Raw genomic sequence first — 17,876 nt, forward strand, 5'->3', positions numbered from 1 at the left:
ACAGCTCTCTCCTTATTCCCATTGCCTTCCCCATCCGAATCCTCCGAGAAAGAGTCGGCAGAGTTTCCCGACATCACTGCCGGAACAGAGAGAAAACTTTAACAGTCGTTTGTGCTCAGATGCAATACTTTAAAAGTGTGCGCTTGTCTATCTCTATGCCTTAGTAATCAGCTCGAGTCTTACCGTCCAGCTCGAGGCAGATGTGCTGCAGACTCATCCCTCTGAACAGAACCCCCTCGCGCTCCCCGTACAACACCACTCGCCCCACGCGGTTCATCAGCGCCGGGTCCTGACCAATCCGAGCGCAGCTCTGGGTCACATGGTACTCCCTCTGCAGGAAATCCTCCAATCGTTTGGTCGCAGCGCCTGTGGCTTTTTCTCCCTCCTCGAGCAGCAGGAGTTGGGTTAGGATGGCCACCTGGCGGCGGGCGCGGGGCGCGGTTAGCGTTGTGGGGTTTTTAGCGCCGCTAGTGCGCGCTAGGCTCCGGAGAAGGTCAGTGCCGCGCAGTGGCGTAGCCGGCGAGTGATACGGCCGGGAAAACACGTACGGGCTCTCAGGATCGACTCCTACATCTCCTGACGTCTTTAAGAGAAGATCCAGACACGCTTCTGAATGCGGAGGAAGGATTAGCGGTTGAACGCGACCACGTTTGCCTAAAACGCCCACGCGAGTGAGGTGGCAGAGCACGTGCCGCTCGAAAGGGGAGAGAGACTCGTCCGACGGGAGGACTGAGTTTCGGTCCCGGTAGTCCTGGATGGTGAGCTTGGCCACCTCGCACTCGCGGTGCCGGTTGTAGAGGATTAGCAGAGCTAGGCTGGAGTGGCAGAGCAGACGCCAGGCCTCCGCCGAGCCCGAGGCCCGGGACAGCGTGAGGAACGAGGAGTGCTGCTGTCGGCGCAGGAACATGACCAGCGTGGAGAGAGACGACAGCAGAGGAGGCATGTGTGAGCGCTGCGAGCTGCACGGGAAACACAAACACCACACTGAAAGATCAGCATTGTAAAGGGGACATATCATGAAAGTTGGACTGTTTCCGTGTTTAAGTGCTATAATCGGGTCCCCAGTGCATCTACCAACCAGCTGATATGACAGACTTGCGCTGCACATGTTGCACTTTACGGTATTTTCCTTTTTGAAGTGATTTCAATCATCTTTAAAGCAGTTCAAAACCATCATGTTGAACAGTGCACATCTGAAGCGTCTCAGCTGAAGGAAATAATACATTATTTTTTGGCTTTAATATATCGGCCAAATTTTCTTATCGGGCCGATATCGATAACATTGAAAATGAATATCGGCCGATACCATATATTGTGCATCCCTAAGAATAACTTCCATTTCCTCTTGCAGCATCTCTTCTCTTCTCTGATGATGTGGGCGGGGCAACCTGTCACTCACATGAGATCAGCCAATAGCAAACCACAACCATCCAATCAATTCCCCACAGACAAAATCAAGCCCCGCCCACATCTGTTCTTGTTCCAGAAGCGTTTCACTAGACAAAATAGAGGAGAAAAGAATAGTGCAATTTCTCTTTCATGATGACTTTAACCTTGTGCTGAAAATCTTTTACCTAAATTGGTGTTTCGGGTCTAAAATGATCGGGCTTTTAAATTGCGAGTGAGGTCAGCCAGGTATAAAACAAAATCTGTGCTAGCTGAAAGAAAACAAGTTGATCAAAAGATTAAATCCAATATTTGGCAATAACATATCATAAGAGAAGATTTATAAGAACTTTTTAGTAAACCTGGAACATCACAAGTGCAACCAGATGGAAAAAAACCCCAAAAGGATAAAAAATATAAATGTTTTGGTTATTCACTGTGAGCAAAGTCAGTTCAATGCAATAACATGAGCATTTATTGTGTATAAATTGTGTTTTTTAGATACATTTTAATTATTTTATTTTAGTTTTGTTGACAATTGGTTTGTCGTTACAAGTTTAAGAAGATGGTTAGAAAAATTGCACATTGATAATCTCAGTAATTTATTTTTTATTTTTCGATTAACTGTGTGGAAGAAATGTTATCTTTAAGGTGTGTGTGACCATCATATGACAGTAAAAGAGCACACACAAACCTTATTCTAATATGGAATTGTATTGGAATGGTAAAGAGTGTTGGTACGTGACAGGAGGGCCTCCACTCAAGGACACAATATGATGAACAAGTCTAAGAATGTTCCACATATGGTTGAAATACCATCATTGGCCTAGAAAGATAACATTCTGGGAGTCAGGACTATAAAGGATGAAGGATGCCCTCCCTCACGGTCACTCTGCAGACACTCTGTGTGACTGTACGACTGCTGGCCTTTTCTTGCAAGAAAATAAACCTCATCAAAGACTATTGGAAATGTTTGTCTCTTATTCAGTGATAGAATTTTGTTTGCCACCACAATTTGGCGTAGTCGGCAGGATTCGTTGGATGTGCCTCTTGAACCCGAGAGCGGACGGGGACTGAGTTCCAGCCCTACCTCGTAAACTTGAGAGACGAGGGGCCGACTGCAGGGGCCAGGACCAACACCACTGGAATCATCAGAAGAACTGAAGTGGCGTTAGAAAATTGTTTGCCACCACAATTTGGCGTTGTCGGCAACAATTGTGAGTTTGAAAAATATATAAAAATTATGTGTATTTGAAAAAGCATGTCAAAGATGATGCAGAACATGGGACGAGCTTTAACTGGATTAGTTATCCAGCTCTGTCTGCTACTGGTAATTATGACTAATTTTGTCATTTATGATGTTATTTGAATACTCTCTGGATTATTTATGTAAATTGAATTGGGAAGTTGAAGATTGAGTCCATCATGGGTTACAAACCCTTGTCTAGAAATATGAGGAAATATATAGCCTAAACTTAAATAGTCAACTATCTCTGATCAAAAAGTGACAAATTGGCTGAGTCACCATAAAAATGATCAAGAGAGCGCTGGTAAATTTGTGAAAGGCTAGTGGGTGAACAAAGGAGGAGGACGGGAACATCACTGATGTGTGACTGTCCTTGACTATGTCTGTACACCATGACCCGACCGGACAGACACAAGACTCGAAAACTGTGAGAATGAGATAAAAATAAGGTCAAAAGATTGAAGTCTTAAGGAAATCCTTTTGAAGGAAAGATCTATAATAATAATTTTTGATGAATGGATAAATACAGGATGATGTAAAATGACAGACGATGAATCCAACAATTGTGTTGTTTGTAGTTGGTTGTGCCTTCAGAGACGAAACAGAAGGCCTGAATCGAGCAAGATAGGCAGTGACCCCTGGATCTGAAAGCGTTAGTCTTCGGGCCGTTGGCATTTATTACTCTGTCTGAGGAGCTGAGTTTGTGGCTTTAACAGAAGCCTGGAAATTAACGAAAGGAAAATGTGTGACGATTTACATAGATTATTGTAATTCGTTTGCAGTTGCTTCTGATTTTGGGGCTGTGGTCAGATGGTCGACCTATCTTTCATGATGGGTTAATATCAAATTTGCTGGATGCTATTTTGTTGCCTGATCGAATTTCTATTTGTAAATGCTCAGAGCATACTAACAAAAAATATTTTATTTCTATAGGAAATGGCATGGCGGACGCGGCTGAAAAACTGCTGCCACCCAACCGAAAGAGATTAAGTGTAACATGTTATCTGGAAGTTATTTTTCTGACTCGTTACAGAGCATCAGTCTTCTGATTAAGACACAGAGAAGTAACTCTGGCTGCTGTATTAAAGAAGCGTTTGGTTTAGTGTTGATGGCAAACCTTGTTTACCGAAACATTTCTTCAAACACTATGATAAACGATGCACGGGTTGGACCATGCATCAAAAGGGTGGATGCACATGAAGGGGGGTGTGGGGGGTGGAGGAGAGAGAAGCATGAAGAGGGGAGTTAGCTAGAGGAGAGATGTCCTAGACAACTACAACGACTAACGTTAAAAATGTATATTCTTGAGAATTTTGACATGGCCGACACACTACCAAAGAGACGACGTTCCGACGAACAAATAACAAAGAAGAGGGAAAAGGAGAAGGAACGCGAAGTCCCGAATTTACATCGGAAAAGCATTCAAAAGGTTGTGAGAACTCTGCCGGCAGAAGGGCTTCCGATCCGACATTCAGGAGGCTCTGTTTCTGCTGGACAGGTGTGTTGATCCAGTTTGGTTTTTCTAAATGGTTCATGACTGTTTTAGGAAGCACAGGAGGGAGGGGGAGGGGACGGGATGAGGAGGAGGGAGGGTCGAGCTAGCCTCCGTTTTGTTTGACAATACTTTGAACGTCAACAAGAAGTGACGTCACCCAGCATCGCTTAGAGCAGCTTTAATGTTAGAGGATAAAAGTACTGTATTGTCTCCTATGCCCACAAGAGGGCGCAAGCGAGCGCAACAAGCAAATATAAACCAAATCAAGCATGCAATCTTTTATTGAAATGAAATTCATTTTTTAAAGTGCATTAACTTTTGAAACAGTTGTTCTTAAATAATTATAATTTCCTTAATGTGCATGCAAGGAAAATTAGGTTATACTAGTGCAGAAATGAATTTTGCATTTGAATGTGCAGGTTTTTTTTTTAATTCAATGAATATTCAAAATTACAATTTTTATTTGACAGTCAATCAGAATCCATCCTGCTGTAACGAGCTCCAGCATTTAAAGCGGCAGACGACAAATAAACAGAACGATATCGTCCACTGCTAATATAGTTATCTTTATCACGCAATTCTGACTTTTTAATCACGCAAATTTTGACTTCATAACACGCAATTGCGACTTTATATCAGGCAATTCGGACTTTATATTGCGGATTTCTGACTTTATATGGCGCAATTCTGACTTTATATCGCGCAATTCTGACTTTATATCACGCAATTCTGACTTTATATCATGCAATTATGACTATATCACGCAATTCTGACTTTAAATCACGCAATTATGACTATCACGCAATTTTGACTTTATATCACGCAATTATGACTATATCACGCAATTATGACTATATCACTGATTTCTGACTTTTTATCATGCAATTCTGACTATATATCACGCAATTCTGACTTTTTATCACGCAATTTTGACTATATCACGCAATTATAACTATATCAGGCAATTCTGATTTTAATTCTGACTATATCAGGCAATTCTGACTTTATATCAGGAAATTCTGACTTTATATTAGGCAATTCTGACTTTATATCACACAATTCTGACTTTATATCACGCAATTGCGGCTTTATATCACGCAATTCTGACATTATATCACGCAATTATGACTATATATCTCGCAATTCTGACTTTATATCACGCAATTATAACTATATATCATGCAATTCTGATTTTAATTCTGACTATATCAGGCAATTCTGACTTTATATCAGGAAATTCTGACTTTATATTAGGCAATTCTGACTTTATATCACACAATTCTGACTTTATATCACGCAATTGCGGCTTTATATCACGCAATTCTGACATTATATCACGCAATTATGACTATATATCTCGCAATTCTGACTTTATATCACGCAATTCTGACTTTAATTCTGACTATATCACACAATTCTGACTTTATATCACGCAATTCTGACTTTATATCAGGCAATTCTGACTTTATATCACGCAATTCTTACTATATATCACGCAATTCTGACTTTATCAAGCAATTCTGACTTTATATCACGCAATTGCGACTTTATATCACGCAATTCTGACAATATATCAGGCAATTCTGCGCAATTCTGAATTAATAACGCAATTCTGACTTTATATCACGCAATTCTGACTATATATCTCGCAATTCTGACTTTATATCAGGCAATTCTGACTTTATATCACGCAATTCTTACTATATATCACGCAATTCTGACTTTATCAAGCAATTCTGACTTTATATCACGCAATTGCGACTTTATATCATGCAATTCTGACAATATATCAGGCAATTCTGCGCAATTCTGAATTAATAACGCAATTCTGACTTTATATCACGCAATTCTGACTATATCTCGCAATTCTGACTTTATATCACGCAATTCTGACTATTTCACGCAATTCTGACTTTATATCACGCAATTCTGACTTTATATCACGCAATTCTGACTTTAGATCACGCAATTCTGACTTTAGATCACGCAATTATAACTATATATCATGCAATTCTGATTTGAATTCTGACTATATCAGGCAATTCTGACTTTATATCAGGAAATTCTGACTTTATATTAGGCAATTCTGACTTTATATCACACAATTCTGACTTTATATCACGCAATTGCGGCTTTATATCACGCAATTATGACTATATATCTCGCAATTCTGACTTTATATTAGGCAATTCTGACTTTATATCACACAATTCTGACTTTATATCACGCAATTCTGACATTATATCACGCAATTATGACTATATATCATGCAATTCTGATTTTAATTCTGACTATATCAGGCAATTCTGACTTTATATCAGGAAATTCTGACTTTATATCACACAATTCTGACTTTATATCACGCAATTCTGACATTATATCACGCAATTCTGACTTTATATCACGCAATTCTGACTTTATATCACGCAATTCTGACTTTATATCAGGCAATTCTGACTCTATATCAGGCCATTCTGACAATATATCAGGCTATTCTGCGCAATTCTGAATTAATAACGCAATTCTGACTTTATATCACGCAATTCTGACTAGGGTAAGTGTACCCATTAAGCCCATGTACCCTTTAAGCCCACTTTCAACTCTGAAGTCAAATTAAAAAAAGAGAAAATAATATTTTATGCTGCTTATTATTTTAACCAATCCAGTGATTTGTTACTTCCCTGACATTTTTTATTGCATACCAATCACAATTGTCAATGTTGAGTTAGCCCCACCCATGTGCATGCTGTCTCAGGGGACCTCACACAAAGTCACCCCAAAACTTTGGTGTTTCGGGACCCTTCAGAAATCAACACATTTCTGCAATTTTCAGCCATTTCTTTGGAAATTACATTGATATTATGTCAAATAAGAGATAAATGTATTGTTTTTTTGTGTATGAACAAATAGTACTTTATCATTTTATATCATTTTCTTTTAAATTGAAAGATGAGTTTTATTAGCTTGCGTTCAAAGCTAATCTCTAGGTCAAACCATTCGCCTTACAGAAAGATAGACTGCCAAAGAATTAAGCATGTGAACTGCAAACAATAAATGTTTTGTGATTCATTTTACATTAATTTACTAATAAATACATCATAAATTGTTTTATAGAGAAGATTTTTTTTATAAATTAACTTTTTTTTAAGATGGGCTTAAATGGTACAGTGCCACAAAACGCATGCAAACTATAGACACACAAGCTAACCTTGAATGAAAAAAACTTAACATTTCTCAATGTGGGCACAATGAAAATTACTATGATACTTAGTCCACAGTATATTTAAGCTCCATGCATGTATTTGTAAACATATCTTACATTTTTAAAGGAAAACATTGTCGTTTTTCACCATTACTCACTGTGGAACCATTTAAGCCCACCTTATGTGTTTCAATGAGGAATCCCTCTAAGTGCAAACTGATTCATTTTCTGAAAGTGTTTAATGATAACGTGTCTTTGTGTGCTTTTACCTTACTAACCTTTTACCCTTACTTTACTTACACACAAATTACACACATTCATTCAAATGAGATAGAGCCCGTTTTGTCCTAAAGTCCTTTATGTATAACTGGGCATAATTCGGGAGCCAAGCTGAGTTAAGGCTTGATATTCCGGGCATGGAGAGCTCCCAGAGGGACCCTATATTCCCCACAGTCCTGAGCCCCTGGGACTGTCCGGCTCAGAGATACCGCCACTTCCTGTCTAAATTTGTCCGGGCAAAACTCGGGACCCAAGCCGAGTTGGGGCTCTGGACTCCAGGCATGGGCATGGGACTCCAGTGGGCCCCCTATGCTGGGTTTTTGAGCCCTAACTTGGCTTTCTTCCAGCGATATGATCACTTCCTGTGGAACTTTGATTGGACATAACTCCAGAGTCAAGCCGACCTAAGGCTGCATACTCCCGGTGTGGGGGCCCACTAGGAGACCCTCTGAAACCCCAGAGTCTGGAGCCCCAACTCGGCTTACTTCCCGAGACACACCCAGTTTAACTTCCACCTTTGACCAGGCATAACTTGGGAACCAAGCCAGCTTAAGGCTCCAGACTCCCGGTGTGGGGGGCCCACTAGGAGGCCCCCCTAAGCCCAGAGTATGGAGCCCTAACTCGGCTTGGCTCCCGAGATACACCCGGTCAAACTTCCAGCTTGACTCCAGCTACAACTCAGTCAAGCCAACTTAAGGCTCCAGACCACCGACCACTAACACCAACCCATCCCACCCAAGGCTCTAATCAAACAATAGCAAAATTATTTTTTTTAATACTTCCCTGTCACTAAATACATATATTGATGGTTTACTTCTTTAAAATCATTTAATTTTTTTATATTTTGTGAATCAATGATGATGTGGGCTTATTTGGAACACATGCGGGCTTAAATGGTGCCAAAAGTACCAATTAAGCCCATGCCAGACTTCTGACTTTATTCCTAAATTATCTTAATTTTATATTCTAAAATGTACATCAACTAATTAATACAATTTCAAATGAGAGATTAATCTTGCATTTTAACAAATAATTTTTCTTATAAACTATGTCAATATCTATGAAAAAAACCTAGACTTAGATTTTGGTGGGCTTAATGGGTACACTTACCCTATATATCTCGCAATTCTGACTTTATATCACGCAATTCTGACTTTATTTCACGCAATTCTGACTTTATATCACGCAATTCTGACTTTATATCACGCAATTCTGACTTTAGATCACGCAATTCTGACTTTAGATCACGCAATTCTGACTTTAGATCACGCAATTCTGACTTTAGATCACGCAATTCTGACTTTATATCACGCAATTCTGACTATATATATCAGGCAATTCTGACTATATATCTCACAATTCTGACTATATATCTCACAATTCTGACTATATATCAGGCAATTCTGACTTTATATCAGGCAATTCTGACTCTATATCAGGCAATTCTGACTTTATAACACGCAATTCTGACTTTATATCACACAATTCTGACTTTATATCACGCTATTCTGACATTATATCAGGCAATTCTGACTATATATCTCACAATTCTGACTTTATATCACACAATTTTGACTTTATTTCACGCAATTCTGACTTTATATCACGCAATTCTGACTTTATATCACGCAATTCTGACTTTATATCACACAATTTTGACTTTATTTCACGCAATTCTGACTTTATATCAGGCAATTCTGACTTTATATCACAGAATTCTGACTTTATTTCACGCAATTCTGACTTTATATCACGCAATTCTGACTTTAAATCACGCAATTCTGACATTATATCAGGCAATTCTGACTTTATATCACGCAATTCTGACTTTATATCACACAATTTTGACTTTATTTCACGCAATTCTGACTTTATATCACGCAATTCTGACTTTATATCACGCAATTCTGACTTTATATCACACAATTTTGACTTTATATCAGGCAATTCTGACTATATATCACGCAATTTTGACTTTATATCACTCAATTCTGATTTTAATTCTGACTTTATATCACGCAATTCTGACTTTATATCACACAATTTTGACTTTATTTCACGCAATTCTGACTTTATATCACGCAATTCTGACTTTATATCAGGCAATTCTGACTTTATATCACACAATTTTGACTTTATATCACACAATTTTGACTTTATTTCACGCAATTCTGACTTTATATCACGCAATTCTGACTTTATATCAGGCAATTCTGACTATATATCACGCAATTTTGACTTTATATCACTCAATTCTGATTTTAATTCTGACTTTATATCACGCAATTCTGACTTTATATCACACAATTTTGACTTTATTTCACGCAATTCTGACTTTATATCAGGCAATTCTGACTTTATATCACAGAATTCTGACTTTATTTCACGCAATTCTGACTTTATATCACGCAATTCTGACTTTATATCACGCAATTCTGACTTTATATCACGCAATTCTGACTTTATATCTCGCAATTCTGACTTTATATCACACAATTTTGACTTTATTTCACGCAATTCTGACTTTATATCAGGCAATTCTGACTTTATATCACAGAATTCTGACTTTATTTCACGCAATTCTGACTTTATATCACGCAATTCTGACTTTATATCACACAATTTTGACTTTATTTCACGCAATTCTGACTTTATATCAGGCAATTCTGACTTTATATCACAGAATTCTGACTTTATTTCACGCAATTCTGACTTTATATCACGCAATTCTGACTTTATATCACGCAATTCTGACTTTATATCACGCAATTCTGACTTTATATCTCGCAATTCTGACTTTATATCACACAATTTTGACTTTATTTCACGCAATTCTGACTTTATATCAGGCAATTCTGACTTTATATCACAGAATTCTGACTTTATTTCACGCAATTCTGACTTTATATCAGGCAATTCTGACTATATATCACGCAATTTTGACTTTATATCACGCAATTCTGACTTTATATCAGGCAATTCTGACTATATATCACGCAATTTTGACTTTATATCACTCAATTCTGATTTTAATTCTGACTTTATATCACGCAATTCTGACTTTATATCACACAATTTTGACTATTTCACGCAATTCTGACTTTATATCAGGCAATTCTGACTATATATCACGCAATTCTGACTATATATCACGCAATTCTGACTATATATCACGCAATTCTGACTTTATATCAGGCAATTCTGACTTTATATCACGCAATTCTGACTTTATATCACACAATTTTGACTATTTCACGCAATTCTGACTTCATATCAGGCAATTCTGACTATATATCACGCAATTCTGACTATATATCACGCAATTCTGACTTTATAACTCACAATTTTAACTTCATATCACGCAATTCTGACTTTTTTACTCGCAATTGCGACTTTATATTAGAGCCCGACCGATAAAGGATTTTTACGGCCAATACCGATACAAATATTTGGTGATTTAAAAATCCGATATTCAAATATATCGGCCGATATATATATATTTTTTTTAAAAATCCAGAAACGCGTAACAAAACATGAACAGTTCTGATAAATATAATATATAAAAATACAAACTTAAGATATGAAAACAACCTTTGAACAACAACAACAAAAAAAAAATCAACTATTATTATTAATATTGACAGTAATAATTAAAAAAAATCAATGATGATTATTATTATCATCATCATTTGTATTATTATTAAACAAGACAAAGGTCATTCCGTGTGTGTGTGTGGTCATGGGTTCAAAGCAAGAACTGATAAGATTGTAAATGTGTACCTTGAAATGCAATGTAAGTCGCTTTTGATAAAAGCGTCTGTCAAATGTCCGTTTGCATTTTGATTATTTCGAGAACCGTTCATCCAATCGACTTCACAAGGGAGTGTCGCATTTGGTGCAATAGCCTATAGATGGACACGCGAGACGCCACACGTTCAGAATTAATAAACTTTTAGTAAACTACAGAACAGCGCGAGCGGGCAGCGGTGTACCTCACGCGGGCAGGGCTGGCGCGTGAGCAGCGCGTATTTTTTTTCGGCGTCCATGTTAATCAATGAGTGCATTCACACCGGGAGCAGGAGCAGCGCGTGAGCGTCCAGCAGGAGCGTCGCGTGAACAGCAGTGCAGCGGGGGTTTCGGCGCCGAGTCTATTTTTGCTGCGCCGCTTACACTGAATTAAAGTGACAATGCATTGATCATGGCCAAAATACACCGCAGTTTTATCCAAAAAGTGCATTGATGATATCTATTGTGTTTTAAACAGTCAATCAAATGACCAACAGCAATTTAAAAAGAAAACAAATGTCCAAAAACAAACTTGTTGCCCGAATAATAAAAACAAAGATGAACCAAAAGTTATATAAATGAAATTATTAATAAAATAAGCTTCTTGACAAGTCTTTTCTCTGAAATGTATTTGAAAACGAAATAAAGCAATGCCAACTTATCCATTATGCTCCGAGAACGGACACTGCAGTGATATAAAACGCACACGTCTGTTAAATTAAGCAATACTTTTAAGGTAGTCTAATATTTTTCTGACTAACAAATTACTGACACAGTAAAGGGTAGATTTAAATAAAGAGAAACGAAATTTAAATAAAGAAAAACGAAATTTAAATAAAGGAAAACGAAATTTAAATAAAGAAAAACTAAATTTAAATAAAGAAAAAACGAAATTTAAATAAAGAAAAACGAAATTAAGTTAAATTAAAAACGAGATTAATTTAGATTGATAATAAGGGGTAAAAAGGCTAATACATTTTGTTTCTACTATTATTCTATTTTCCACAATGTCAAAGCAACGCAGCTTAACCCAAAACACAAGCTCAGGCATGCACTTCTGTCCACACACACTCCGCTGTTCTGCGCTCTAGCCTTTCCACGTGGCTCGAGCCGCATTTTAGACGCGTGTCTCACACAGGCAGTGTGCAAACTCCAACCTGTTAACATGGGAGCCGAAATAAAAACGGACATGCCACGCAGCTGAGACGCTCACGCCACGCAGCCAGTGTGTCGCCGGCCTTATTCAAGCGCGAATGAGAACCGTTTCGCGGGGATCCCATCCAGGTGTGCAAAAAAAAAAAGAAAAAGAAAACGAATATTCAAATGTCAAATTTTCAAATGGAATACCAACCCACCGAACGAATATTCGAATATTTGGGTCCAGCCCTAGCTGCTTTTATTTTATTTTTTAAATATTCATTTATCGGCCATTATAAATGCCGATACCGATAGTTTGGAAAATGCCTAATATCGGCCGGGCTCTACTTTATATCACACAATTCTGAGATAAAAAGTCTAAATTGCGAGATAAAAAGTCGCCATTACCATTTTTATTTTGTGGCGGAAACAAGCTTCCATTCAACTCCACTTTTGATTTCAAGCGAACTGTTATAAGCAACAAAAGTTTCAAACAAAAACTTACCTCGTCATTTCACCGTTCTTCTCTTCTCCGTCTCCTTTCACGTGCAACTCGTTCTCCACCTCCTCCTCTTTTCCAGGCGTGGGCTGCGCCTCCTCTTTGGTCTTCTCCATCTCCTCCTGTTTCTTCTGCTGCAGTTCCTTCTCTCTCTTCGGCGGGCGCCCCCTCCTGGCGGGAGGCGGAGGCGTGTGCGTTACAGCGCTCTTGCTAACGCTCTTGCTAACACCCTTCCTAGTGGGCATCGGCGTCGCGTTCGTCTTCTTCGAGGTATTCGGAGGCGGAGACACCGAGAGCGAGAAGGAGACGGCTCCAGGTTTAGATGGCGAAGACAAAGGCTCTTGCTCTCGGGAAAACAGTGGCGTTCCCAGCGAGGAAGACGAGGGTTGAGCGGGAGAGAGGAAGGAGTCGGTGGGCGTAGCATTAGCGGGGAGTAGCGATAGCTCCATGGCGGCTCGAACCTCGGGCTGCTGATCGTGGTGTTTCTCCAGGTGTCGTGCGAGCGAGCGGAAGTGGCGTCCACAGTACGGACAGTGTCTGCGACTCGCGCCGTGCCCGATGTTTATGTTTATGTTATTGTTTATGTTGGTGGTGGGCGGGGCTAGAGGCTGCTGGAAGGGGGAGGCGGATGAAGGGGCGGGGCTAGCGAACGAAAGGGGGCGGGGCTGAGTCTTTTTCTTCACACTGGCTGAGGTTTTTCTTTTCTTGCGCCGCCTCATCATTCGGCCCCTCAGCTCCTCTAGCTCTTCATCGTCGTCGTCGTCATCGTCGTCTTCCTCTTCTTCTTCTTCTTCTTCTTCATCCTCGCGGTCGGAGTCGCTGGGTTCGGAGTGGGACGCCGGAGAGGAGGAGGGAGACAGAGACCAAGAGGGAGTGAGGTAGTCGGAAACATTGAGAGAGAGAGGGAGGGAACCGGGATCCTCCTCCTACAGACACGGAGACAGAAATGAGCTGGAAGTGAGACACTATCATCTAAAAATCTAACACTGAAAGTGTTTTTGGGAAGATGTTTTCCTCAAGAGTGTGAGTGTGTGTGAGTGTGTGTGTGTGATTCACCTTCTTGATGTCTCCCTCTGGGTTGAATCCACACTCAAAGCCCCGTGGAGACACTGAGCTGTGAAACCCCTGTATTAAACACAACAGAAGAATGTGCTGAAACACACTCACACACACTGAGTCTCAACAGGACCTGGAACGTTTAACATCACAGGGGCCCGTCGGGGATTTTCAAACATAAAGGTTGTGTGGGAGATAAACATGTGACAATTAATAAATTCTCATTTAACTGAACAATAGGAAAATAACATCTGATTAATTGTTTGATAATGTAACTGTATTCAGCCGACTCACCAAGGCGTTTTCTCCCCAGTCGTTCAGGCTGTAGTCCACTGTGATCTCCTCACCTTTGGCAATGTCTCGAATCGCTATGACGACAAGCCGGACCTGATTCCCACAATGCACCTCTCTAATCCTGCAGTTGGCCGGCGGGTGGAAGAGCACAGGACCTCGAACGCCACTCGCTCCTTCTTCCCCGAGCTCAGGAACACTACACACACACACACACACACACACACAGAATACGAACATGCATTAAGGAGCCATATTCTGCTGTTTGAGCATGAAAAATGCAGTTCTCCTCTATATCAGTGTCAGTGTTCCTGAACTCCTGAAACGCCTCCACTGTAGTCTTGAGTTTCTTCCGGGAACGAACACATCACAATATTCCTCATTATAATAATTAATGCGCAGAATAAAGGGGCGGGGCCTGGTTGAGTGAGTTAGTAGTGTGTTAAACTGGCGGTTATGGTAAGGGGCGGGACATCTCCCAAACACTCTCGAAGCGACCAATCACAACACACTGCTCCAGCCGACCAATCAGAGCACAGTGTGCTTTTCAGGAGGAGGGGCTTCATAGAGACAGGAAGTAAACAGAGCATTACTGACAGACTGGGAAGAGAGGAGCCGCAACAATGGAGAATATGGGGAGAATAATCAACATTACAGCAGGAAAACCTGTTCTAGTAGAGCCTGAAACAACATCTGTAAGAGTTGAGAGCATCAGTACCAGAGCTGTGACGGGTCGGTGATGAAGTACGGGCTCCCCGGCGGGGGAAGACGATCTTCTGCTCCCTCTGCGTACGGCTCGTCCCCTTACACAACAACAAAGGGTTAAAACCGTCAATCACACACAAAACATGAGGAAATTAACCCTGTACAGCTTAACATATCAAATTATACTTTTAAAAATGGAAGTTTGTTAAAGCTTAAGCTTGAGAATGATATACAGTCAAACCAAAATGTATTCAGACTCCTTCAACATTTCTCACATTATCACAGTTTATTCGCTATAGTTTAGAAAATGGTAATAAAATATGAGTTATGAACTCAGTTGATATTTGACTGGTTTTGTCCGTCCTTCTGTTAGACTGTCTCACACATGAATTATGTTGAATATCTGTCAGCTGTTAAATTTAACTACACAATTAGATAATACCAGTTTAGAAAACCAATTACACACACACACATATATATATATATACACAGGCGTAATTTCCTATGGGGACAGGGGCGACATGCCCCCCCCCCCCCACACACTTTTCACAATCCCATTCGTGCCCCCCCCCCCCCACCTCCAAATTCGTTTGTTATGATTTTTTATCCGCATACCTGTTAGACTGGAAAGGCACAGGTAAATATTACATTTCTTTTTGGGTTTATGTGAGGATTGTTTAAGTTCACTTACATTAAAAGTTGTTATAATTTAAAGTAAAAAATAATTTTCATGGAGACATCAGTAGCTATTAATATCAGTGATGCTGGCCTTCATTCATAAAAAGATGTCATTAAACAATTATTTAAAATATACTGTCTTTATGTTGTTTCTACATTACAGTGGAAACTGAGTCTCACATTATTTAAATTTTATTTACACACAAAACATTAATGGTGAACATTTTTGACTTTATAAAATGATTCTCTAAAGTCTTGGCGATCGGCCCCTAATAAACAATAAAGTAAGTAAGACATCTTTTTCTTATACATAGTTTAGTAGCCTACTATATTCTTTTTGGCAGAATTTATCATTATAATCAACTTAATTATTTCCTGGATTTTGTATCATTATAGTCCCTAAAGGTAAATGCATGAAATTAATGCATGGGATTAAAAGTGCGAAAACATTTTCCCCCATTTTGTATATAAAATAGTACCTGGGCTGTAACTGTGTTCAGACAGACTCTCCTCTTCATCCTCCGTCACATACGCGACTCGTTCACACACTTTCACCGGCGTCCCCTTCCTCTTCCTGCCACACACACGCCTGCGAAACACACACACACAGCATTACATGCAGAACAATACAGTACTGACTATTACAGGCATCAGTGCTGACAATAACAGTTTAATAAACACACAAAATTAATAATAAATAAATAATCATGTAAATAATAATGTGAAAATTAAATATCACAAAAAAAGTTTAATAAACGCTTCACCTGATATATATGTGTGTGTGTGTGTGTGTGTGTATGCATGTATGTATGTATGTATGTTATATATATATATATATATATATATATATATATATATCAGACATCATATACATAACACATAAACACATTCTAATGTAAATTATTATTATCGTTGTATACAAAATGCATATTATGTTAACTGTTTGACAATTTAGTTAGGTATGAAAAGCAAAACTAAGCCAATCAAAATGGCTTAAACAAAGCGATTAATGGACACACTGAAGCACAAAATTAATCGCTATCGGCCGTAAAAAAAAATTCGCTCGATGTTTTGCGTTACGGTTACCATGGCAAACTGTTGTAACGGTCGCCTGCACACATGCACGCGCTCACAGGTTTCGTGCACTCGCGCGGTGTTTTGCTAATCGTTCGAGTCGCGGCCGCGTTACGGTTCCCCGGTAAAGCAGAACGGAAAACACACACTGTAAACACACACACACTGTAAAGACACACGCGAACTCAGAGAACGACATAGAACGGCCACGGGTGTTCTCTCATCACGGTGGGCACGAGGACAACAGAACCGGACCTGCTAGCCGTTAGCACGCACGCGAATCCCAGCGTTCCCAACCGAATCAAACGCCCCGATCGGTTCCGTTAGCGGAATAGACTCACCCGCGCGGTGGCGGAGGCTTGCTGCCGTCCCCGTCGCTGTCGAGGGTCGGGGGATCCCGGTAATCGAACGGCGACCGCACGCTCTCCGCCATTAGCGCTGCTCCGGTGCGCATGCGCAGAAGCCCTCCGCTAGCCAGGCCCTGACATGGGCTCCAGCGTAAACAGTAATATTATAAACTGATCACTTATATAGATCAGTGCATCACAAACAGCATTCATGGAAAACTCAAGTAGAAACTCGAGCATTCAATTGAAATTAATGCATGGGAATTTCTATGCATTTAGACCTCCTAAATGGTTAATATTTATACAGTTGTCTATATTATTATTGCTCACACATTACAATGTTCATGTTTCTGTGCATCATCTATATATACAATAATATTATAAACTAATCATTTATATTGATCAGTGCATCACTGGCTATCAAATCTAAGAATAAATGGATCTGCAATGTTAGGATATAATAATACACATCAGAACACTACATTTTAATTCTAATGTATGTGAAAATGTATTAATTAATTGACAACCACTGAACAGCTATTGTAATTACAGATACAAAGTCGAAATTGATCAATTTTCTATTATTTTCTTTCTAAAATGAAAACAAATGTATTAATCCTTGGATATTACAATACAATAACTTACAAAAACATTGCCAATATGCATTTCAATGCACAGGTAAAACCTTTATGGGC

The 17,876-nt window shown here is 39.4% G+C and overlaps 1 protein-coding gene across 1 annotated transcript in view; it reads right to left on the reverse strand.

Moving 5' to 3' along the window:
* Positions 1-17,299, reverse strand: part of LOC307155299 (uncharacterized protein) — an 18,556-nt gene extending 1,257 nt beyond the window's left edge. Inside the window, exons 1-8 of the mRNA XM_079865882.1 lie at positions 17,176-17,299; positions 16,240-16,349; positions 15,096-15,180; positions 14,381-14,576; positions 14,087-14,155; positions 13,037-13,956; positions 184-959; positions 1-76 (exon numbers count right to left, since the gene is read on the reverse strand). The exon at positions 1-76 is cut by the window's left edge and continues 128 nt beyond it. Coding sequence (XP_079722008.1) covers positions 1-76; positions 184-959; positions 13,037-13,956; positions 14,087-14,155; positions 14,381-14,576; positions 15,096-15,180; positions 16,240-16,349; positions 17,176-17,288 — 2,345 coding nt within the window. The 5' untranslated portion in view covers positions 17,289-17,299. The remainder of the gene's footprint in view (positions 77-183; positions 960-13,036; positions 13,957-14,086; positions 14,156-14,380; positions 14,577-15,095; positions 15,181-16,239; positions 16,350-17,175) is intronic.
* Positions 17,300-17,876: the final 577 nt, after the last annotated feature.

Source organism: Squalius cephalus, assembly GCF_949319135.1.
Source record: "Squalius cephalus genome assembly, chromosome: 3".
NCBI lineage: Eukaryota > Metazoa > Chordata > Actinopteri > Cypriniformes > Leuciscidae > Squalius > Squalius cephalus.